Genomic DNA, 27,241 nt, shown 5'->3' on the forward strand with positions numbered 1-27,241 from the left:
TTTCTTCAGTCCATGAAGCCAACACATATCTTAAAAATGATAATTGACACCTGATAACCTAGAATGTCCAATTATCGTTCTTATAAGCCTAGTGCTTTAAGTCTAAATGAATCGTTTGTCGATTTCTGTTAACGTATACATGTAAAAGGATGAACTTTTTTTTATAAATTAGCTCCAATAAACAATTCTACAGGGAAAATTGAACACAACCAAAAAGTTTAAACTTGGCGCGTTCATAAAGGTCAACTTTAAATTGGTGAGCTGTATACGAGTGTTCATTTTCATTTAAGGGTCATACCTGACTGTTTTATATTTTTTTAGTATAAAAAGAACTCCAACTTCAAAGTAATCCAGCTTTAATCAAAAGCTCCTTATGTCTAGACATGAACCATTGAACAAATGTAATCTCTTATTTCATACATGAGCTATTTTGGACAATGAACGATTTTTTTTTATTTAACTACATGTCCCCCTTTATAGATGATCAGACATGGGGTGATCGTAGTCATTAATCGTAAACTTTTTCACTCGATTACATTTTGCAATTAATTATTTTTAATCAGAAATCTTGTAACTCATGATACATGTAAAAAGTAAAATTACCAAAAAAGAAAGAACTCCTAACACGAATTTTAATCGTAACTTAATCGATTACCAAAAATTAGTAAACAAGGTAACACTGAACTATTTGAAGGCATCCAGAACGTAAACGATTACCTGGATTTCTACCGTTTTTAAAGTAACGTCGGGCTACTGTTCGGCTGTAAAGACTAAATACTCAAGCATCCGGTTGGAATAGGATGTTAAATTCAGTACCTTTGACAGAGATAGTATCACGCTCCCTGTACGTACAGTATTTTTCAACTTTTCTTTGAGGGTCTGTAAGTGGCCTTGGGCAAGGCTTGATTTCTTATCCAATAAATCATATATAGACATAAGGGCCTCTTTGTACGTACATCGTCTCCCTATCTTTGAAATACAAATTTCCGTTATTATTCAAGTAAAACCATAATAAACTAGTGTGTATAGTCGGATGGACAGCTTATTTGTAGAAAAAAATTTACCGTAAATAAAACTGCGTATTTACTTCACTTAATTAAGCACATGACCTGTTGCGGAATGGGTTGTACAAAGGCAAAATCAAAAGTCCAAACACATCAAACGAATGGATAACAACTGTCATATTCCTGACTTGGTACAGGCATTTTCTAATGTACATTTGACTTTGAAAAAATAATCATTCCTTTACACTAAATGCGGAATAACACATACATCACTAAATCCATCCAACTTCCTCTTATATTAACCTGACGTAAACCCTCAAAAAATATATAAACAAAATTATATATCAAAAAATCAATGAAGGATAAAAAAAACTTAATTCAAATAATTTGGGGGGGGGGGGGTTAAAAAGTGCTGCAAGTTTTGTTCATCCAAACATATATCCAAATTAGTCAATCAATTTTTCCCAAATTAAGCTAAGAGCGGGGTGGGGAGGGGGGTCATTGTAAAATTTATGAATTAAGTTTTTTTAACCTACATTGAAATTTTGATGTCGTCCCTAAACAAAACGAAAAAAAAAATCAAGAGAAACGGCTACCACTCAACACTGTCCCTTGCTTTAGACAGGCACTTATGTTGCTGAGTAAACATGTTTGCTGTTCGGCAAACTCTCCATCTAACATGCGACAGCGGATAGGACCACACTGTAAAAATCAAATTAGTAAACATCAGAATAATGGTTAACAAAAACACGGACATGTCTTTATATGGTATTTATTTAACCGCAATATAATAAACATATTTAATTCCGCCACATTCAGTACATGTCTGTTACTCAGTAGTTTTATTGTTTTATTGTATATCATATTTATTTTTCGTTCATTTTTTGGTACATTAACCATGCTGATTGTTTTTTCGTTTCAATTGTGTTACATTTTTATTTCTTAGCCTGGAATAACTGGCTATAAAGTAGCTGATTAAAAAAAAAGTTTTTTATCTGATGGAATAGAACAAGGAATGATTTGTAATTACCTAGCGACAAAGATTACCAGACATGTGATTTGTGCATCTCAAACCAGTCCGATCATGATATTCATGTTTTTGTCAGGATAGTATTGATGATTGTTCCAGGCTTGTTTTATTGCACATGAGCAAATAAGACATAACCTTGATATTTTCTAAATGATTTGGTGATAAATACAAGGATTTAAAAAGGTTCGATGTTTTTCCTACGTAAAGAAGCGAGAGAAAAAAAACCACTGTTGACCGAAAATCTGTATTCCACTTTAAATGATCGAAAATCTGTAGCCTACTTTAAATGAACGAAAATCTGTAGCCTACTTTAAATGACTGAAAATCTATATATATAATAGATATCGAACATAATTGAATTTTTTGCCTCAAACAACATCATAAGGTCATAACTTTATGTAGTCGCAGCTGGTAAAACATACTGTATTTATAGACAAGTTTTGCAACGTTAAATATCACAATCTTCCATTTTTCATGAAAATTTGCGCAGACACATGGCATAAAACGGTCATCATGGAAAAACTATTTCTGATTCATTTGATGTTCTTAATCTTTCAAACAGGTAAGGAAAGTATAATACTTTTTAAATATATTTTCATCATTCAGATTTGTTTTTTTTTCTTTCGTAAAAAGCACGTTCAAAAGACAATATTTTTCATTTGATGATGGTAATATTTTCTTTGAAAAATTTATGGTTAATGATTTAAAACTGTCTTTTATTTGTGTAAATTCTGTTATAAATATTGTTGCAGAATTGATAAGACATGTCATGTAAAGTCATATACTTTTCCTTTATTTCAACAGAATTTTATATTTGAAGTAAAATACATTTCTCTTTTTTTCGTAACTTATTATTTCTCTGAATAATAGTCCCAATACGGTGAAGAACCTGCAATTGTGCTAAAGGGTCGTTATTATTCTGAAACTAATGTGATACTACATTTCAATATTACTATAGAATGCACAATTGTTCAACAAATAATTGTTTATATTGAAATTATTAAAACTATTCCTGATATATCCTTTACTAAAACCAAAATGAAAAACATGTTGCGTAAATGTATTTGATTTATGTTTTATTCAGGTTGTACATAGCACAACAAAATGTTAGAAATTATTATAAATTAAGGAATGTATCACCCTCATGCAACGCTCTGATTCCTTTCATGGATTTGGCTATACTTTTTGGACCTTTTGGATTATAGCTCTTCATCTTTTATATAAGCTTTGAATTTCAAATATTTTGGCCACGAGCATTACTGAAGAGACATGTTTTGTCGAAATGCGCATCTGGTGCCGGAAAATTGGTACTGTTAATGTTATTACAGGGAGATCATTGTGCAAAAATCAGCTGAACGTTTGATCATATTCCATTGTTAAGGAAATATTAAGATTATCTGTGATAGAAATTAGAGTTTGTCAAACTACTTTATATCCGATGAAATTTTCCCGATAAAGTGTGTGGTTCAAGTTTTTCGAAAAGTTTATATTTTTGACAAAGGTTCAAAGTAAATAAACGAGGCAAACTAATTTTGGTCAATGAGTTTGGTATCTCCTTAAGTATAATATAAAATTTGATGCATTTTCTTTGCAAATTAATAAGGTCTTTCCTCAAAATGTTGTTAAAAATGTAGGTAAAACTTCAGAAATCAGAAAATAGTAACACCCTATGTTTTTATAAACTGCAATTAACAGTTCTAAAACCAGGATAGTAGAGGGGGAGGACAGGGGGTACCCTTCTCCCTTCTCCCACCCCTCTTCTCCTTTCTCCTACACCCCTTCTCCTTTCTCCCATTAGAATAAAACATCTCCTTTTGAGATATTTTTTCTTGAAATATTAGAAATTTTTTTAAAAGGAGAGATATTTTATTTTTTCTCCTTTCTCCAACTTTTTCTCCTTTCTCCCAGCCTTCCTCTCCTTTCTCCTACCCCCTTTCTCCTTTATCCCACCCCCTTTCTCCTTTCTCCTACCCCTTTTCTCCGTGTCTCCCTTACCCCTGTCCTCCCCCTCATAGTAGTACCATTTGTTTTGTGATCCCCGATTTGTGTAATGACTAATCGCGGCAGAGTTTATGAACATTTTGATTTTGAAAATTCATTTTACAAGTAGGAACCACAATTACTATTTAAAATCGATTAATGAGTGTTCAATGTATATCTATGCCGAATAATACGAGATAAACCTTCTTCTGGAAGCAACATGCCATTGTATATATGAATGACTAATGCATAATTATGAACTGTACGAACATTAGCTTGAGAAGTCAATAATTAGACAATATACGTATAGTGTCTTGAAATATGAAATTTATTTGTATGAGGCTTAGAAACGGGAAAATGCGAGGTTCTACCGAGCATTTTCCCGTTTCGTGCCGAATACAAATAAATTTCATATTTCAAGACACTATACGTATATTGTTTTTATACTGAAATCGAAAAAAAAAATGAAAAATGAAAAAAACATGTAACAAAAATTGTTAAAAAAAGTGTTTGGAATTTCCCTCTTGAGGTACCATTTTGGGGTATTTCCCTATGAGCGTAGTCCAGGTGGTAAGACATTGGCGTAATTAAGGAATTAGAAAGGGAAAATGAACTTAATTAATAACATTTGATAAACATGATATATAAATAACCAATTTGAAGACATAAAAGTTTAAATTGAAAAAAGTTTGACCATTGTTACTTTACGTTGCCATGGTCGTGACGTGATGTTGTTGATGAAATACAATAAGGAGGCGGGGCTTATAGGTCAGTTGGGGTCATTGACGTATAAAGCTAACGTTTATACGTATAGCTTTATCTGTACAGTAAACTAGCTGATTGCAGTATAATATAATATTGCTGCATTTATGAAATTTTGATATTTTGTAAAACATTTTATATTTTGAAAAACAGTCACGTCTTTTAGCTTAAAACTTCGCCATTCAAGTATATAAAACATATACGGATATTTTCAGATACTACCACATATAGTATTCATCCTGTTAACACGGTATCTGTGATGGATCAGGTTATGAAGACTGTTAAGTAACTTTTATGAATTCATTTTGTAACATTTACAGCTGTAGTTCGTTTTCAAAAGAAATTCTAAGTGGAAATGTGAGCAGGCATTATTCAATTATTTTGATTGCACCATATAGGGCAATGCATGTTATATGATTATCACGCAACTATTGCCAAGTTGTTATCTATTCTGGGTTGACTTAAGTTATCATTGATATGTTCATAATTATAAATTAACTGTTAACAAAACTTTGAATTTTTGAAATACTAAGGCTTTTCTACCTCAGGAATACATTACTTAGCTGTATTTGGCAAACTTTTAGGAAATTTTGGTTCTCGGTGCTCTTCAATTTCGTACAATATTGGCCTTTTGTTTTTAACATTTTTTTATTTGAGCGTAACTGATGAGTCTTTTGTAGACGAAACGCACGTCTGGTGTAAATATAAAATTTCAATCCTGGTATATATGATGAGAGTTTATTTTTTACCACATAACAGTAAATGGAAGTTACTCAAAATGGACGTGTTGGTCACATTGCTCTGTAACATGTGGTAGTGGTAGCCAGGAAAGGCGTCGAACATGTCAAAACCCACCATCAGCTAGAATCGGACCAGATTGCAGTAAATCTACATCAGAGAGCAAGACATGTACACTTACTGCATGTCCAAGTAAGTATTTAAATGTATATCAAATGTAATCAACCTTGTTTAAGTAATAAGACCAAATGCAATTCGAGTATAAGTAATTTGTAACTGACTCTTATGTTCATTTTTTGTTACGACGATCAGCTGTCCCAGGTTGGGTGACATAGATATGGGTGCCTATATCCATGTAATTTAAACTTTGGTTAATACTTTTCTCATTTTCAATCAAACCACAATTTTTTATATATATACCCCTAAAAACTAAGTTGAAAGTCACATTAATGTATAAGCCAGTTTTATGACATATCAATGAAGTTATGCATATGATTTAATAGGAACCAATTGACGGGATTCCATTTTGACTTACAAATACCACATGTATATTGTATATGCATACCAGTAAACTGGTATTTCAAGATACCGATTAAACATACCAGAGGGCCCTCATGGGGTTTTTGATTATGTGATTACTTGGCCGTTTTTTAATGATTATTTGATTATTAAGCCAAATATTTCATGATTATTTGATTACCTAGGACTGTATTTTTAGTTTATGATTATTTGATTACTAAAGATAAGCAAATATTTAATGATTATGTGATTATATTGACAAAAAAATGGTGATTATGTGATTACTAGGACCCCCCCATGAGGGGCCTCATTTGTAACTGACACTTATGTTCATTTTTTGTTACGACGATCAGCTGTCCCAGGTTAGGTGACATGGATATGGGTGCCTACAACCATGTAATTTGTACTTAGGGTGATACTTTTCTCATTTTCAATCAAACCACAATTATTTTTATATATACCCCTAAAAACTAAGTTGAAAGTCATATTAATGTATAAGCCAGTTTTATGACATATCAATGAAGTTATGCATATGATTTAATAGGAACCAATTGACGGGATTCCATTTTGACTTACAAATACCACATAAATATTTTATATGCTTACCAGTAAACCGGTATTTCAAGATACCAATTAAACATACCATACAAATCATTCCAGAGCAGTTCGAAAGCAGTTGCATAGAAAATACTGATACATGTAAAACAAAAACAAAATACAAACTCGAAATAAAATTCAATTCGGATAATTAAAAACTTAGCAACATCAAACGAATGGAAAAAACTGTCATATTTCTGACATGGTACAAGCAATTCCTTATTTTATTATTTATGATGGTTGGCGACAAAAAAAATCAAAAAAATTATAAGTATTATTTAAAGCAAGTACTTAATGTGACATGAGAAGCTTGATACCCCTAAAGTAACATGCATATATTGTCTACCCTGCTATTGTGTTTCAGTTAACAATAGTATGAAAATTTATATTGTAATTGTATTAAAACTATATGACAAATTGAAATAAAAAGATATTATGAAAAATGAATTTGTAACGGAGCAATATGACCAAAGTTATCTTGAAACATGTAAACACACGAGTAGGAAATCTCGTTTTTGGACAATAACAGTATGCACCAATATCGCCTTGCCTGACCCAAGTCAGGAACATGTAATTCAGTGGTTGTCGTTTGTTTAAGTGTTACATAATTGTTTGTCGTTCAATTTTTTAGCTCACCTGGCCCACAGGGCCAAGTGAGCCTTTCCCGTCACTATGCGTCCAGCGTCCGTCGTCCGTCGTCGTCGTCCGTCGTCGTTAACTTTTACAAAAATCTTCTCCTCTGAAACTACTGGGCCAAATTAAACCAAACTTGGCCACAATCATCATTGGGGTATCTTGTTTAAAAAATGTGTCTCGTGACCCGGCCAACGAACCAAGATGGCGGCCATGGCTAAAAATAGAACATAGGGGTAAAATGCAGTTTTTGGCTTGTAACTCAAAAACCAAAGCATTTAGAGAAAATCTGACCGGGTGAAATTGTATATCAGGTCAAGATCTATCTGCCCTGATAATTTCAGATGGATCGGACAACCAGTTGTTGGGTTGCTGTCCCTGAATTGGTAATTTTAAGGAAATTTTGCCTTTTTTTGTTATTTTGATTATTATTAAAGATAGTGATAAACTGTAAACAGCAATAAGGTACAAAAAAGTAAGACCCCCTTAAGGAGTTATTGTCCTTTATAGTCAATTTTTAACAATTTTCATAAATTTTTTACTAACATTTTCCACTGAAACTTAACTGGGTCAAGTTCATTATAGATACAGATAATTGTAAGCAGCAAGAATGTTCAGTAAAATAAGATGTACAAACACGTCACCATCACCAAAACACAATTTTGTCATGAATCCATCTGCGTCCTTTGTTTAATATTCATATAGACCAACATGACCAAGGTTAGCGACACAGGCTTTTTAGAGCCTCTAGTTTTTATATAAATAAGGCCGTTAATTTTCTCGTTTGAATTTGTGTAACATTGTAATTTCGGGGCCTTTTATAGCTGACTATGCGGTAAGGGCTTTGCTCATTGTTGAAGGCCGTACGGTGACCTATACTTGTTAATTTATGTGTCATTTTGGTCTCTTGTGGAAAGTTGTCTCATTGGCAATCATACCACATCTGCTTTTTTATATTGTCATATTTTTTAAGTAAATGGTAACTACGGAAAATGGACGGCATGGTCTTCTTGCCATGGAAACTGCAAAGGTGGCGTCCAAGTCAGACGAAGATCATGTAATAGCCCAGCACCATCTAACAACGGTCTAGATTGCAGTGGCAAGAGTTCAGAAAAAAGACGCTGTAAACTTCTTGGTTGTCCAAGTAAGTTTCTAAATTAAGACTAAACAGTTTAAGTCTGACAAAAAAAGGTAATCGTTTGATAGTAGGAACAAAGATTACTGATACTCATCTTAAGAGCACTTGCGAAATCCCCACGATGTTGTAATTCGTGTACTGGTGTTTGTCATAAAGTTGATATTTGAAAGTTAAGAATGTGTAAGAACTGACACAAAAGAAAACCTTTTGACCTCAAATGACCTTAAATAATACCTAAGTCCATTTCAAGTCAACTTTGCCTAATAAGTCTTAATGTTGATTTCTTTATAATTTATAAATTTACAAACGGACAATTTAAAATCATGGCGACACAGGAATACTGACTACTGAGCTGGTGGTGTCGACCCAGTGATGTGAATACATAAAGAAAACATTATATAAATCTCAAACGTTCGATGTGCTTTTCTGGATATACCATGATGAGGACATATAACGCGTAATATTCGAAAGCTTATAAACCTAACCAGTTGAGGAGCTATTTAATCAAAGAGGACCTGAAATGATATCCGATTCCATCTCATTGGCAGTTATGTCAGATCCACTTATTTTCATTGTATGTTATTATCTTATTCGAAAGCTATACATGCTATACTAGTATATGTTTTTGGTATACTTTACCTCAATCCCATATCAGTGATGGTATGCATATTATAGTATAAAACCACCATTGAGTTAAATTTTTACCTGAGATAGTAAAGTGAACGTGTGGCATGCTAGTAATTTGTAGATATCGATCCGAACATAAGTGATCCCTGTGGGGTAATCTATGAGGTATTTGAACTATCATTCGTCCAGAAAACCACTTATTTTGTAAATAACGAATTAATTTAATTAAAGTCTTCAATGACATTCAACCTCAATCTCTATTTGGCCTTTTTTATTACTTTTTACTCGAGCGTCACTATTGAGGTTCCTGTCAAAGAAACGCGCGTCAGGCGTACACAGTTTAAATCCTTGTATTCAGATGTATTACAAACAAAGCAAACTTACCAATATCATATATATTAAGCGTCAAAGATTGCTAGTAGTTCGGAGCATGATTAAAACACTTAATCTGTACTGATTTCTGGGTTTGAATATCCCTAGATCATCTAGAGAACGACGTTGCAGATGTTCTTACATATTTTCTAAACATGTGTTATAATCCGTTGAAATAGGTACAGAAAGTGTATCATCAAATTATATATAATTTTTATTCAAATTAAAAAAAAATGAAACAAACGTATGTTATAAAAAAGACATTGTCATGGAAAATCTAGCAAGGAAATTGTCTATACGTGTAACAGAAAAATAGGCAATTTCGATATTTAGCAATTAGAATATGCGGATTATCTTCTTACCATGTTTTGTAGTAAGAGGCAAATGGGGAAGTTGGACGGGCTGGTCAAGGTGCTCTGTAAGCTGCGGTATTGGTAGCAGGATGCGAACACGATCATGCGATAACCTAGCACCGGAGTGTAGTGGCCCTGGCTCAGAAAGTAGAAAATGTGCACTGAAACCCTGTCCAAGTAAGTATCCAATATAAATGCAGTATTGTCAGTCTTATTCATGTTGGTACTCATTATGTAAAATATGCAAAACTTGTACATAATATTGAGCACTCTTAAAATTCCTTCTGCTTTTGTCATTGAAATAATGTTTTCCTGGTATATTGTAGGCATTTTTTTTATAATATTTAACATTTAAACATAACTAAATATATAGTGCTATATAGGTACAGTTATCAACATTCGTCATCCGAAATCAAATCGCTACCATTACATATATTTTAGCCTTGCACAATGCGTTTCTCAAACTGTTTTCGACAATGTATGACATCGTTAAACGTAATCCGTGGCATGTGTACTGATTAATTATTCAGTCTCGGAGAACGTGATTTATCAATTAGTTGAAATTGTCTATGAACTAGCTGCGAATACTCCTATAAGGGTGCGTGGAATATTTTGCTATTGTCAATTGTTTATTTAGTGTTTTATTCCGATCTAATGTGTCAATACATTGTCAACTGAATTATATTGTGTTTTTATGTGCTGTTATGCATGCATTTATTTGGTTGATTAGGTCTAACATTTCATTTTCTTCATGTGCCTACCCCAAGTCAGGGACCTGTAATTTAGTGGTTGTCGTTTATCCATATCTGCAATATTTGATTTTCGTATCTACCATTGTTAGAAATAATTCAGTTAATATAAAAAAAAGAAGAGATATGGTATGATTACCAATGAAACAACTATCCACCAAAGTTCAAATAATGTTGATGTAAGCATTTATAGGGCTTTCAACAATGAGGAAAAAAACATACAGTATAGTCGGATAAAATGCCCTAACATGAAAAATGTGAAACAATTTCAACTAATTTATAACAAAACAATTTACGAAAAACAAATATGGCATACATGTTCTAACAACAGATTAGTTTTCTCGTTTGCATTATTTTACATTTTCCTATCGGGGCATTTTATAGCAAACTATACGGAATGGGGCTTTATATTTATATTAATTGCATAGATCCACGTCATCTGAACTCTCTGGTGGACATTTGTCTTATTGACAATCAACCATTTTTTTTTATATATTGACCCTTAAACTAGATTGAAAGCTTCATATTATATGAAACGGTTTGCAATGGTTATCATTTATCAAAACCTCAATGAAATATCGTTAAAAGTATGCATATGTTTCATAGGACAACCATCGAAGTGGTTCCTGGCCGAACTAGGACAACTATTGGACTATTTGTTAGGCTTATTAGTAAATCAGTATTTTGATATCTCAACTCGAACCCAATTTGATTTATCTCTGTATTATGAACTAAAAGGTTCACAAAAAACATCCAATACAAATCATTACAGAAAAGCACTTGGTTTCAAAATAACGAATCTAGAACGAACAAAGCAAAAATAACAATATTAGATAGAATCAAAGAATGCTCGCAGAAACTATCTTTTTTTACACTCCTGTATGTGTGGCTGAGCTTCATATTATATTTCTTACACTTCATCATGAAAATGTGAAAATACAGAATTCCCTGAAAAACAATTTAAATCTTGCTTCACACTTAGTAAGCAAATTGATGTTCATCGCAAGGAAGATAAAAGATTTTCCAGAAATACCTGACGCCTTTTTCATACTCTTGAAATTATTATTAAATGAAAAGATACATATTTACCAGTTTACCATATAGAACGATTTAAGATTAAAACAATTATTACATGATATTGGTAAGTCCGTAAAAGAAAACGGAAAATATTCGTAGTTATGATTTGATAAACTGAGTAGTAATCATGGTATTGAACGATACTCACATACGATGTATGGTCACAAACACGACTGCATAATGTGCATGGCACCAAACAAAAACAAATTAAGGTGAAGTTCTTAAATTAAGTACAGCAAGTTACAAATGTGACAGATTAGCTGGTGAACCCCTCAGTTGTATATATTTTCTTACCATCTATATTTTTTTAGAATGTAATAGTATCGAAAATTTTGAATCTGGTTATTTTTATTAAAACTATAACAAATTGAAGCAAAAAAAGGTTATGAAATATGAATTTTTAAAGGAAAAATATGACGAAAATTGTTTTCAACAGAAGAGTAGAAAACATCGTTTTGTGACAATGATGGTATGCAAATATATTGTATTGTCCCTTTTTGCAGTAAATGGTGATTGGGGCGAATGGAAGGAATGGTCTTCTTGCTTTGGAGGCTGCAAGAATGGTCGCCAACGTAGGAGAAGAACATGTGATAGCCCAGCACCAGCTAACAACGGTCGAGACTGCAGTGGAACTGGGTCACAAATTAGACGGTGTAAACCGCTTAGGTGTCCAAGTAAGTACCAACAATTATATCGAATATGGTCAGTCGTGTTCAAGAAGGTAGTCATTTTGTAATAGAAAATAATGTAAGGAACATTCAAAACGAAAAGTTTTTATCAAATGGCAAAATCAAAAGCTCAAACATATAAAAAGAATGGGAAAAAAACCTGTTATGTTCTTGACTTGGTACAGGCATTTATATTTCTTATATAGAAAATGTTAGGTTACACCTGCACATTCTAATCTTAAGTGAACCTGAAATTATCCCCTATTGGGTTGCGGTTCGTGTTGCTTAGTCTGTCGTGTTTTCTTTGTTGTGTTTTGTGTACTGTTTGTCTTTCGTCGTTTTTCGTTTTTTTTGCTATCTCGTTGTCAATTTGTTCTCAACTGATTAGTTTCAATAGCCCATTGTGATCTTTCCCCTTTAGTTTACGAACTATTCAGACCAAAAATAAAAATAACGAGTTTTCAATGACGTGCGTCTGAAGCGATTTTTAAAATTAAACTTCAACAAAAACGCGTAAAGCTGAATATTTGAAAGCCATGGATGTATAAGAACCGAAACAGTTGAAGCTGTATGTGTTTGTCCCAAGTGAGGAACCTGTATATACGTGCTTGTTGTTTGTTGCTGTAAATCATATTTCTTTTTCGTGTTTTGTTTTGTATATAAATCAGACTGTTAATTTTCTCATTTGTATTGATTTACATTTGTCATTTTGAGGCCTTGTATAGCTTGCTATGCACTATAAGTTTTACTCATTGTCTAAGTCCGTATGGTTATTACGTCAATGTCCTGAGGTCTCTTGTAGAGAGTTGATTCATTGGCAATCATAAATCATCATTTTATTTTCATATAAAAAGGAATTTTAATCGAAAATAGGAAGAAAGCTATCTTTAATAGTAGTTAACCTCAAATTTGAGCAATAAGAGTCGGCAAGTGTATCTTTTTAAAATATATTGTAGTATCTGGTAACTGGGGAAGTTGGAAGGACTGGACAATGTGCTCTAAGACATGTGGTGGTGGTATCCAAGAGAGAAGCAGATCATGTGATAACCCAGCACCAGCTAACAACGGACCGGATTGTAGTGGCTCTGACACAGAAAGTAGACAATGCGCATCAAATCCTTGTCCAAGTAAGTATACAATTTACATGAATTGTTTTCAATCTTGTTGAAGAAGGTAGTTATTTTTTTTTTTCTTATTATTTATTTGCAATACAAACAAAAACCAATTTTGGTTATAGCAAATATAGAGACAAAACAAACATAAGAAAAACTCAACCATTATAATATACATGTTAGAACAGTTAATATTGGTCTCCTTTACGCAGTTCTAATGACTATTTAATAAATGAAACAACTGTTTTTATATCATTTGGTGTTGATGGATTTAGTATAATCACGAGTTTATCAGTTAATTAAAGTGTATTGAAATTGCCATTTTTCCGATATAATATTTCAAAAGATTTTTCTTTTATTTTCATTAATTTTACAGTTTAAAGAAAAAATGGAATTCATCATTTAAGATTTTTCATATTTTACATTTTCTTTCATTTCTTGGTATTTTGTATATCGTCCTGTTTTTATTAAAAGACAATGAACGCTTATTCTAAATTTGGTTAAGAATTTTCTTGTTTCTTTGTTTGGATGAGATAGGTAGTATTCCATTTGGTCATTTATATTAGATTTAAGAAATGTATACATGTATATTTTATATAGACATGTGCCCTTAAAATAGATTGTAGGCTATGGTTATATGAAAAGAATAAATCTATCTAAATATATATGGTAATGTATGTAAAGCTTTGGGTACTCATGGTCCTACATCTTATCGGTACTGTTAACATATAGTCTAGTATCGCACAATGTCATGAGTCTTTCAGATTGTTTATGACGTTTATACTCTAAATTCGTTGAGTGTGTACTGTATATTACTTAAGTATGGGAGTACATGATTTATCTATTAGTAGTAGTTAGCTTTGAACTAGCTTTTAGTAGCTTTTAATAATACAGTGTTATTATGAAGACATCGAGATACGTAATACAATATCATTTATGTAGTATCAAGGAATGCTCGCAGTTTTTACAGCCAAGGTCAAAGAAGCTTTCTGATTTCAAATCATGTCTCCTTACACTCTTATACTAATGGCTCAACTTTATAGTAAATTTTCTTCACTGCGTCGTAAAAATGCGAAAATAAACGATCTTTGGAAATTCCTCGAACTAATTGAACAGCATTTCAATACAGAAAAATCAACCATATATAGAAATAGGAAGATGTAGTATGAATGGAAATGACACAACTCTCCATCCAAGTCACAATTAATAAAAGTAAACCATTATAGGTGAAGGTACGGTCTTCAACAAGGAGCCTTGGCTCACACCGAACGGCAAGCTATAATAAAATTAACGGTACCAATTTTCTTGCACCAGATGCGCATTTCGACAATACATGTCTCTTCAGTGATGCTCGTGACCAAAATATTTGAAATCCAAAGCTTATATAAAAGATGAAGAGCTATAATCCTAAAGGTCCAAAAAGTATAGCCAAATTCGTGAAAGGAATCAGAGCTTTGCATGAGGGAGATACATTCCTTAATTTATGATAATTTCTAATATTTTGTAACAGCAAATTTTAATAACACAAAAATTCCGTATTTTCATGCCAGTACCGAAGTACTGGCTACTGGGCTGGTGATACCCTCGGGGCCCCAAAAAATTACTAGTGTAAAACCATTCAAACATACATTTTAATCTTGCTTTAATATAAAAATTGGCGATTGTGTGTATATTCCTAAGAAGAAGAAAACACTTTTCAAAAATACGAGAAACCTTATTCATGTTCTTGAAATTATCATAAAATGAAAAGATACATGTCGAATTGTTTACGTATTACATTACTGTAGCATTTGATATTAACCGTATCGAACGGTTTAAGATTAAAACTATTATTACAGGATATTGGTATGTCCGTGAAATAAAAACCAACTGAAAAGTTCGTAGTTGTGAATTGATATACTGAGTAGTAATGAACGACACTCACATACGTAATATGGATACGAACACGACTGAATGGCACCAGACAAAAAAATAAAAGATAATGTGAAATTCTTAGATAAATTAAAGCAATTGACCAATGTTAGGAGAGTAGCTAGAAAACTCCTATATTGTATATATCTTCTTATCGTTTATTATTTTTTCAAATGTATAAGTATCGAAATTTAAAAATTTTTGTTATTTCTATAGTACCTAAACAAATTGAGATAAAAAAAAAAGGTAATGAAAATTGTATTCAAATGGAGAAACAAGAAGACAGTTGTCTTTAACAAAAGAGTAGGTAATCTCAATTTGAGCAATACGAGTCAACAACTGTATTTCCTTATCATATATTGTAGTAGCTGGCAACTGGGGAAGTTGGAAGGACTGGACAATGTGCCCTAATACCTGTGGTGGTGGTATCCAAGTGAGAAGCAGATCATGTGATAACCCAGCACCAGCTAACAACGGACCGGGTTGTATTGGCTCTGACACAGAAAGTAGACAATGCGCTTCAAATCCTTGTCCAAGTAAGTATACAATTAACATGAATTGTTTTCAATCTTGTTCAAGAAGGTAGTTATTATGTCAAATATGCAACTCTTGTACCTTTTTTTCTTTTTTCTTTTCTTATTCTTTATTTGTAATACAAACAAAAAACAATTTTGGTTATAGCAAATATAGAGACAAAACAAACATAAGAAAAACTCAACCATTATAATATACATGTTAGAACAGTTAATATTGGTCTCCTTTACGCAGTTCTAATGACTATTTAATAAATGAAACAACTGTTTTTATATCATTTGGTGTTGATGGATTTAGTATAATCACGAGTTTATCAGTTAATTAAAGTGTATTGAAATTGCCATTTTTCCGATATAATATTTCAAAAGATTTTTCTTTTATTTTCATTAATTTTACAGTTTAAAGAAAAAATGGAATTCATCATTTAAGATTTTTCATATTTTACATTTTCTTTCATTTCTTGGTATTTTGTATATCGTCCTGTTTTTATTAAAAGACAATGAACGCTTATTCTAAATTTGGTTAAGAATTTTCTTGTTTCTTTGTTTGGATGAGATAGGTAGTATTCCATTTGGTCATTTATATTAGATTTAAGAAATGTATACATGTATATTTTATATAGACATGTGCCCTTAAAATAGATTGTAGGCTATGGTTATATGAAAAGAATAAATCTATCTAAATATATATGGTAATGTATGTAAAGCTTTGGGTACTCATGGTCCTACATCTTATCGGTACTGTTAACATATAGTCTAGTATCGCACAATGTCATGAGTCTTTCAGATTGTTTATGACGTTTATACTCTAAATTCGTTGAGTGTGTACTGTATATTACTTAAGTATGGGAGTACATGATTTATCTATTAGTAGTAGTTAGCTTTGAACTAGCTTTTAGTAGCTTTTAATAATACAGTGTTATTATGAAGACATCGAGATACGTAATACAATATCATTTATGTAGTATCAAGGAATGCTCGCAGTTTTTACAGCCAAGGTCAAAGAAGCTTTCTGATTTCAAATCATGTCTCCTTACACTCTTATACTAATGGCTCAACTTTATAGTAAATTTTCTTCACTGCGTCGTAAAAATGCGAAAATAAACGATCTTTGGAAATTCCTCGAACTAATTGAACAGCATTTCAATACAGAAAAATCAACCATATATAGAAATAGGAAGATGTAGTATGAATGCAAATGAAACAACTCTCCATCCAAGTCACAATTAATAAAAGTAAACCATTATAGGTGAAGGTACGGTCTTCAACAAGGAGCCTTGGCTCACACCGAACGGCAAGCTATAATAAAATTAACGGTACCAATTTTCTTGCACCAGATGCGCATTTCGACAATACATGTCTCTTCAGTGATGCTCGTGACCAAAATATTTGAAATCCAAAGCTTATATAAAAGATGAAGAGCTATAATCCTAAAGGTCCAAAAAGTATAGCCAAATTCGTGAAAGGAATCAGAGCTTTGCATGAGGGAGATACATTCCTTAATTTATAATAATTTCTAATATTTTGTAACAGCAAATTTTAATAACACAAAAATTCCGTATTTTCATGCCAGTACCGAAGTACTGGCTACTGGGCTGGTGATACCCTCGGGGCCCCAAAAAATTACTAGTGTAAAACCATTCAAACATACATTTTAATCTTGCTTTAATATAAAAATTGGCGATTGTGTGTATATTCCTAAGAAGAAGAAAACACTTTTCAAAAATACGAGAAACCTTATTCATGTTCTTGAAATTATCATAAAATGAAAAGATACATGTCGAATTGTTTACGTATTACATTACTGTAGCATTTGATATTAACCGTATCGAACGGTTTAAGATTAAAACTATTATTACAGGATATTGGTATGTCCGTGAAATAAAAACCAACTGAAAAGTTCGTAGTTGTGAATTGATATACTGAGTAGTAATGAACGACACTCACATACGTAATATGGTAACGAACATGACTGAATGGCACCAGACAAAAAAATAAAAGATAATGTGAAATTCTTAGATAAATTAAAGCAATTGACCAATGTTAGGAGAGTAGCTAGAAAACTCCTATATTGTATATATCTTCTTATCGTTTATTATTTTTTCAAATGTATAAGTATCGAAATTTAAAAAATTTTGTTATTTCTATAGTACTTAAACAAATTGAGATAAAAAAAAAAGGTAATGAAAATTGTATTCAAATGGAGAAACAAGAAGACAGTTGTCTTTAACAAAAGAGTAGGTAATCTCAATTTGAGCAATACGAGTCAACAACTGTATTTCCTTATCATATATTGTAGTAGCTGGCAACTGGGGAAGTTGGAAGGACTGGACAATGTGCCCTAATACCTGTGGTGGTGGTATCCAAGTGAGAAGCAGATCATGTGATAACCCAGCACCAGCTAACAACGGACCGGGTTGTATTGGCTCTGACACAGAAAGTAGACAATGCGCTTCAAATCCTTGTCCAAGTAAGTATACAATTAACATGAATTGTTTTCAATCTTGTTCAAGAAGGTAATTATTATGTCAAATATGCAACTCTTGTACCTTTTTTTCTTTTTTCTTTTCTTATTCTTTATTTGTAATACAAACAAAAAACAATTTTGGTTATAGCAAATATAGAGACAAAACAAACATAAGAAAAACTCAACCATTATAATATACATGTTAGAACAGTTAATATTGGTCTCCTTTACGCAGTTCTAATGACTATTTAATAAATGAAACAACTGTTTTTATATCATTTGGTGTTGATGGATTTAGTATAATCACGAGTTTATCAGTTAATTAAAGTGTATTGAAATTGCCATTTTTCCGATATAATATTTCAAAAGATTTTTCTTTTATTTTCATTAATTTTACAGTTTAAAGAAAAAATGGAATTCATCATTTAAGATTTTTCATATTTTACATTTTCTTTCATTTCTTGGTATTTTGTATATCGTCCTGTTTTTATTAAAAGACAATGAACGCTTATTCTAAATTTGGTTAAGAATTTTCTTGTTTCTTTGTTTGGATGAGATAGGTAGTATTCCATTTGGTCATTTATATTAGATTTAAGAAATGTATACATGTATATTTTATATAGACATGTGCCCTTAAAATAGATTGTAGGCTATGGTTATATGAAAAGAATAAATCTATCTAAATATATATGGTAATGTATGTAAAGCTTTGGGTACTCATGGTCCTACATCTTATCGGTACTGTTAACATATAGTCTAGTATCGCACAATGTCATGAGTCTTTCAGATTGTTTATGACGTTTATACTCTAAATTCGTTGAGTGTGTACTGTATATTACTTAAGTATGGGAGTACATGATTTATCTATTAGTAGTAGTTAGCTTTGAACTAGCTTTTAGTAGCTTTTAATAATACAGTGTTATTATGAAGACATCGAGATACGTAATACAATATCATTTATGTAGTATCAAGGAATGCTCGCAGTTTTTACAGCCAAGGTCAAAGAAGCTTTCTGATTTCAAATCATGTCTCCTTACACTCTTATACTAATGGCTCAACTTTATAGTAAATTTTCTTCACTGCGTCGTAAAAATGCGAAAATAAACGATCTTTGGAAATTCCTCGAACTAATTGAACAGCATTTCAATACAGAAAAATCAACCATATATAGAAATAGGAAGATGTAGTATGAATGCAAATGAAACAACTCTCCATCCAAGTCACAATTAATAAAAGTAAACCATTATAGGTGAAGGTACGGTCTTCAACAAGGAGCCTTGGCTCACACCGAACGGCAAGCTATAATAAAATTAACGGTACCAATTTTCTTGCACCAGATGCGCATTTCGACAATACATGTCTCTTCAGTGATGCTCGTGACCAAAATATTTGAAATCCAAAGCTTATATAAAAGATGAAGAGCTATAATCCTAAAGGTCCAAAAAGTATAGCCAAATTCGTGAAAGGAATCAGAGCTTTGCATGAGGGAGATACATTCCTTAATTTATAATAATTTCTAATATTTTGTAACAGCAAATTTTAATAACACAAAAATTCCGTATTTTCATGCCAGTACCGAAGTACTGGCTACTGGGCTGGTGATACCCTCGGGGCCCCAAAAAATTACTAGTGTAAAACCATTCAAACATACATTTTAATCTTGCTTTAATATAAAAATTGGCGATTGTGTGTATATTCCTAAGAAGAAGAAAACACTTTTCAAAAATACGAGAAACCTTATTCATGTTCTTGAAATTATCATAAAATGAAAAGATACATGTCGAATTGTTTACGTATTACATTACTGTAGCATTTGATATTAACCGTATCGAACGGTTTAAGATTAAAACTATTATTACAGGATATTGGTATGTCCGTGAAATAAAAACCAACTGAAAAGTTCGTAGTTGTGAATTGATATACTGAGTAGTAATGAACGACACTCACATACGTAATATGGATACGAACACGACTGAATGGCACCAGACAAAAAAATAAAAGATAATGTGAAATTCTTAGATAAATTAAAGCAATTGACCAATGTTAGGAGAGTAGCTAGAAAACTCCTATATTGTATATATCTTCTTATCGTTTATTATTTTTTCAAATGTATAAGTATCGAAATTTAAAAAATTTTGTTATTTCTATAGTACTTAAACAAATTGAGATAAAAAAAAAAAGGTAATGAAAATTGTATTCAAATGGAGAAACAAGAAGACAGTTGTCTTTAACAAAAGAGTAGGTAATCTCAATTTGAGCAATACGAGTCAACAACTGTATTTCCTTATCATATATTGTAGTAGCTGGCAACTGGGGAAGTTGGAAGGACTGGACAATGTGCCCTAATACCTGTGGTGGTGGTATCCAAGTGAGAAGCAGATCATGTGATAACCCAGCACCAGCTAACAACGGACAGGGTTGTATTGGCTCTGACACAGAAAGTAGACAATGCGCTTCAAATCCTTGTCCAAGTAAGTATACAATTAACATGAATTGTTTTCAATCTTGTTCAAGAAGGTAGTTATTATGTCAAATATGCAACTCTTGTACCTTTTTTTCTTTTTTCTTTTCTTATTCTTTATTTGTAATACAAACAAAAAACAATTTTGGTTATAGCAAATATAGAGACAAAACAAACATAAGAAAAACTCAACCATTATAATATACATGTTAAAACAGTTAATATTGGTCTCCTTTACGCAGTTCTAATGACTATTTAATAAATGAAACAACTGTTTTTATATCATTTGGTGTTGATGGATTTGGTATAATCACGAGTTAATCAGTTAATTTAATTGTATTAAAATTGCCATTTTTTCTGATATAATATTTTAAAAGATAAGGTGAAATTCTTAGATAAATTAAAGCAATTGACCAATGTTAGGAGAGTAGCTAGAAAACTCCTATATTGTATATATCTTCTTATCGTTTATTATTTTTTCAAATGTATAAGTATCGAAATTTAAAAATTTTGTTATTTCTATAGTACTTAAACAAATTGAGATAAAAAAAAAAGGTAATGAAAAATGTATTCAAATGGAGAAACAAGAAGACAGTTGTCTTTAACAAAAGAGTAGGTAATCTCAATTTGAGCAATACGAGTCAACAACTGTATTTCCTTATCATATATTGTAGTAGCTGGCAACTGGGGAAGTTGGAAGGACTGGACAATGTGCTCTGCAAGCTGTGGTGGTGGTAGCCAAAATCGAATAAGATTATGTGATAACCCAGCACCAGCTAACAACGGACTGGAGTGTATTGACTCTGACACAGAAAGTAGACAATGTGCATCAACTCTTTGTCCAAGTAAGTATACAATTTATATGACATGTTTTTCCGTCTTGTTCATGTAATTAGTCATTATGTCAAATATGCAGAACTTGTGCATAATATTCAATCGTATTTTATTCCCTAAACAACTGAACAGCATTCAAATGTAAAAATAACATGACAATCACTTGAATCTTGCTTCAAACTTTAAATAACGTATTGATTTTAATCCCTAGGATGACAAACTTTCAAAAAGTACATAACATCTACTTTGTCAAAATTATCTCCCCATTACGCCACCTTATTTTTATAATCATAAAAATGGAAGCCATTGTAATGATGACGCGTTGTCAATGTAGCTCTTGAAAACTGATAAATTTATCCACATAGTATCATTACGATCCTTATATGCCATTTGTATTTTAAAAGAGAGGTGTATCTCCTAGCTGTTGATCATCATTTAACATGCTTAATAAGGAGGAAACCCAGTGGAAATTAAACAAAAGAAATGGAAATCTTTGTTAGAGAAGGCAGAAAGGCGACGTTGGTAATTATGAATTGTTTACATCTATTTCTATGGGCTTAACAGTTTAATAAATGTGCCTAATTTATGATTTTATGCATCTTATTTATGTGTTTTACTTATATTATTGAATTTAGCTTTGAGATATTTGTAAACTTTTAAATTAAAGAAAAAATTTCACAAAACAGTTGATTCTGGTAGGTGCAAATTCACATGGATCTTTTTTGTGCATAAGCATAAATTTCACCACAAAAAAATCAAAAGAATGATAATAGATTTATCTTTTGAAAGCACCAATTTACATCTCTCCCCCCGGTGACTGTTTTTTTGGACAAAACTCCCCGAAATAGGCAATAATTTAATCGAAATGAGAAAGTCGAGTACACCATTTTAGATTCAGGTGTATTTGAGTTGACTATTCTGTCTTGAAAACGTTTAAAAGAAAAATATTTGATACATCATCTCGCTTCAGATTCTATTATGTTTTATATATTTAGGCTGTAGGTTGATACAATATCATTACAAATTTACAGTACTAAAAGATGAAATGTATGGGTCAAGTGAAATATCTTTCTAATGAGTCGTAACAACTGAGTAGGTGTGTTCGAATAGTAAATTTTTACTAAAAGTACTTGTCGACAAACTTTTTTGGTGAATCTTATAAATGTAGAACTTCAAAAAAAACTTCATTGTGTGTGTGTGTTATCTAGGGTAATTAGTCTTCAACCTCTGAAAATTTTTAGTCTGCCCTTCCATGAAATATTTAATTCGAATTATTTTTTTTAACTTTCGAAAACTATTGACTGATCGGTTGTCAGGGGGAATATTCGAAAGTTCAAAAATACTTGTTGTCAAGTACTTTTAGTAAAAATTTGCTATTCGAACATATCTACTCTGTTGTTATGACTCATTAGAAAGAGGTATTTCACTTGACCCATATATTTCATCTTTTAGTACTGTAAATTTTAATGTAATGGTATAAACCTACGGCCTAAATATATAAAAAAAAATCAAACACGCCTGAACTCAAAAAAGGTGTACTCGACTTTCTCTTTTCGATGAAATTATTGCCCATTTTGGGGAATTTTTTTCCAAAAAAACTGTCACCGGGGGCAACGATGTAAATGAATGCTTTAAAAAGATAAATCTATTATCTTTCTTTGGATTCTTTTCGGTGGAATTTATGCTTTGCACAAAAAAGATCCACGTGAATTTGCATCTACCACAATCAACTGTTTTGTAAAAATGTGTCTAAAATTTAAAAGTTTACAAATATCTCAAAGCTCATTTCAATAATATGAGTAAAACACATACATAAGATGCATAACATCCTAAATTAGGCACATTTATTAAACTTTTAAAGCCCTTGGAAACAGATGTAAACAATTCATATTTACCAACTTCGCCTTTTTCACCTTCTCTAACAAAGATTTCCTTTTCTTTTGTTTAATATAAACTGGGTTTCCGTCTGATAAAGAGTAGCCGGAGAAGGCCTACATTGTGTATATTTCCTTACCTTCCATTATTTTTCATATAACAGTAAGGAAAGTTTGAAATCTTGTTTTATTTTTATTGAAACATTTATAAATTTAAATTTAAAAAAATATTTTCAATGGAGAAATATGACGAAAGTTGTCTTTAACAGAAGAGTAGGAACCCTCGTTTTGGGGCGATAACATATGCAATTGTTATGCGTTTACTTTTCTACATTGGCTAGAGGTATAGGGGGAGGGTTGAGATCTCACAAACATGTTTAACCCCGCCGCATTTTTGCGCCTGTCCCAAGTCAGGAGCCTCTGGCCTTTGTTAGTCTTGTATTATTTTAACTTTAGTTTCTTGTGTACAATTTGGAAATTAGTATGGCGTTCATTATCACTGAACTAGTATATATTTGTTTAGGGGCCAGCTGAAGGACGCCTCCGGGTGCGGGAATTTCTCTCTACATTGAAGACCTGTTAGTGACCTTCTGCTGTTGTTTTTTTCTATGGTCGGGTTGTTGTCTCTTTCGCACATTCCTCATTTCCATTCTCAATTTTAACTATTTTGTCTTTCCATGTTTTGCAGTAAATGGTAATTGGGGAAGATGGGGCCAATGGAATCTATGCTCTGGAACCTGTAAAAGTGCAAGCACTCTTCGAAGAAGATCATGTAATAAACCAGCACCAGCTAACGACGGTTTAACCTGCATTGGCTCTGGTACTGAAAGATCAACATGTACATTTAGTTGGTGTCGTAAGTATTTAAATTTATAACAAACATATTCAGTCTTTTTCAAGAAGGTAGTTGTTTCGTAATAGAAATATACACTGCATATTAATATCTAAAGAACTGTAAAATATCTAAAAGCCAATGATGTATACAAACCGACACGGTTGAAGAGCTGTGTAAGTATCGAAATGTTTGTTTTGGCATAGAAATAATGTTTTAGTATACGTTCTCTTGTAAGCAATTGTTTGTAGCTTTGTAAGACCTTTACTCAATCCATGATCACTCAGTGATAAACGGGAAACCTAATTCAATAAAAGTGAAAAAGAAACAAATGTATGTTTTGAATCGAATGTAGAGACAAAAGTAAAAAATTCAAAAGTTGCATGTGTTATTAGCTGATCACGTACAACAATGTTATGTAATATTTTTTAACACAATTTCACACCTGTCTGATGTATGTAATTGTATGTAAACATGAATGCAAGTGTTATACAACTTCCTGTTGAATCAGATGTTTATATACACTCATATTTTTAGTTGTCCATGTTCTCCTGTACTCGAACTTGAGGGTAATAAAAGAATTCCAACAAGATATAATTCTTGTATGTGTTTGTGCTTTTACTATATTTTTCGTATGAAATGGAACTGAAATTTACGATCATATTATTTATTTTAGGCTAGTATATGTGTGCGTCCTGACTTTCAATAAAAGTAAGTATATCAATATCAAATGAACTCAGTCATGTATAAGTAGATAGTAGCTTTGTTATAACAGCAAAAATCACTCATAACCTCAGAAGATTTTGAAATAAATAATCTCCTCATAAAAAATTAAAGACTGCGTAACCCGTACCCAAACAGAAATGTGTGATGATCACATGTACGCCGGAAGAGTAAGCAGATCAATATTCACTTGTAGTATCTGTCATGTACCATGGGGAGTACAAGTTACATAACAAAATCATTCTGTGAATCTCAATCGAGGAAAAGAGAACGGTATTGGGGCAACGACAATTAAAACATATCATGTGCTCTTTTAGGCAATGGTTATAGTTTTATTATCTTAATTTGCATTTCTCTTCCTCAAGCCCTGGCTAGGTACATCATTTTACATTGTGAACTGAAAACATAATTTAAAACAATGTAAATGTTTATTTCTTTTGCAATACTAAGGCTTTTCTTCCTTAGGAATAGATTACCTAAGCTGTATTTGGCAAAACTTATATTGGACCTCAATGCTCTTCAAATTTGTACTTTATTTGGCTATGTAACACTTTTTGATTCGAGCTTCACTGATGAGTCTTATATAGATGAAACGTGCATCTAGCGCAAATATAAAATTTCAATCCTGGTATCTATGATTAGTTTATTTGAATTATAGATTAAAGTAAAACAGTAGCAAAATAGGAAAATACACATGTAATTAGTTGACTTTCAATTATTAAGTGCTTTTCTTAAACTGAATTACATATCGGTAAGGCATGAAAATTCAAGTGTTACACAATTTTCTGATGATAGCGTGTTCTTATGTTCACACACAAAAAAAATATGCTTTTCTTTATGTATTCCTGTAATCGAACAATTAAGATAATGCAAAATGTGCAGTAAGTTACGATCTTTTGTATGTGTTTGTCTAAGACATTCGTTATTTGATATATCAGCACTTCATGATTTAATGTAAAAGACTTTTCAAATCAAGCACAGTTAAACGAATACAAATTCACTAATCATTTCATAAGCTGTCATTTTGATCTTTTGTAGATTGTTATCAACAGTAGATATTGGATATGAGGGCTACCAGAGTGCAAAGTGTAATAACATTACATAAAAGTTTTGTGTTAAAAATAAAATTTTGTTTCATCTGGTCATATACATATATTTGTTTCGTTTTCTTCATAAAGCATAACAAAAATACGCGTTTTGCTTTGTGTTAATGAATATTTTACGTTCGTTGTAGTCCTCCACGAATGGTACATAATTTGTATTTTTATAATGTGCCAGGTGTACGGCGATTTCTAAGCCAAAGGTACTGTCTTTTTTGCAATGATATCTGAACATATAACGAGTACACATTCCCTGCTTTAGATCCGGGAAACTATCGAAACTGATTCCTCTCAGGTCAAAATAGTTAGAAAGCCAAACAAGTACAAAGTTGATGAGCATTAAGGACCCAAAATTCCAAAAGGTTGTGTCAAATACGGCTAAGATAATCTATGCCTGGGATAAGAAAATTCTAAGTATTTCGGATTATTCATACTTTTACTAACAGCAAATTTATAAAATGACCATAACATTAATATTCATGTCAACACCGAAGTGCTTACTACTGGGCTGATGATACCATCAGAGACGAAACAACGATTAGATGTTTGTTTTAGTTTTATTTTAATGTTGAGGTCTCTGTCAATGTGCCTTTTTGTGAATTCTTTTTATATTTTCTATTTTTTCTTTTTAATTTTTTATTTATAATTTTCTCTTTTGTAAGGAGATAGTTATAATGCAACAAAAAGAAATCAAATGTTTAAATGAATATGAGCTTCAGATCAATTGAAGTCCACAACAAGATCATTTTCGTACACTTTTATACAATATTCAACATAGCCGATAGTCGATTGATAATGGGTTACAGCCCTCAGTCCGCGAAGAAAAATATGTTTTCATTTTTAAAGACATGGGTTATTTCCGCAGTCCATGAAATTGGTGAAGCAAACACATATCAACAAAATGGTAATTTAAAACACTTGATAACCTATAGCTAGTATATCCGATTAACGTTACCTAGTATATCCGATTAACGTTACCTAGTATATCCGATTAACGTTACCTAGTATATCCGATTAACGTTAAAACACTTGATAACCTATAGCTAGTATATCCGATTAACGTTTTGTTCAGCCTAGTGCTATAAGTCTACATGTTTCTTTAGTCGATTACTTTTAACTTATAACTGTGAACTCTACTATACTTTGT

The 27,241-nt window shown here is 31.8% G+C and overlaps 1 protein-coding gene across 1 annotated transcript in view; it reads left to right on the forward strand.

Annotated features, from left to right (window-relative positions):
* Nucleotides 1–1,517: 1,517 nt before the first annotated feature.
* The window catches only part of LOC139492819 (A disintegrin and metalloproteinase with thrombospondin motifs adt-1-like), a 57,876-nt gene continuing 32,152 nt past the window's right edge, over nt 1,518–27,241 (forward strand). The window contains exons 1-12 of the mRNA XM_071280971.1: nt 1,518–2,596; nt 5,536–5,706; nt 8,237–8,407; nt 9,775–9,930; nt 12,083–12,253; nt 13,204–13,374; nt 15,636–15,806; nt 18,103–18,273; nt 20,571–20,741; nt 21,406–21,576; nt 24,128–24,295; nt 24,809–24,873. Of these exons, the coding sequence (XP_071137072.1) occupies nt 2,509–2,596; nt 5,536–5,706; nt 8,237–8,407; nt 9,775–9,930; nt 12,083–12,253; nt 13,204–13,374; nt 15,636–15,806; nt 18,103–18,273; nt 20,571–20,741; nt 21,406–21,576; nt 24,128–24,295; nt 24,809–24,873 (1,845 nt within the window). The 5' untranslated portion in view covers nt 1,518–2,508. The remainder of the gene's footprint in view (nt 2,597–5,535; nt 5,707–8,236; nt 8,408–9,774; nt 9,931–12,082; nt 12,254–13,203; nt 13,375–15,635; nt 15,807–18,102; nt 18,274–20,570; nt 20,742–21,405; nt 21,577–24,127; nt 24,296–24,808; nt 24,874–27,241) is intronic.

This window comes from Mytilus edulis, chromosome 10 (assembly GCF_963676685.1).
Source record: "Mytilus edulis chromosome 10, xbMytEdul2.2, whole genome shotgun sequence".
Classification (NCBI taxonomy): Eukaryota; Metazoa; Mollusca; class Bivalvia; order Mytilida; family Mytilidae; genus Mytilus; species Mytilus edulis.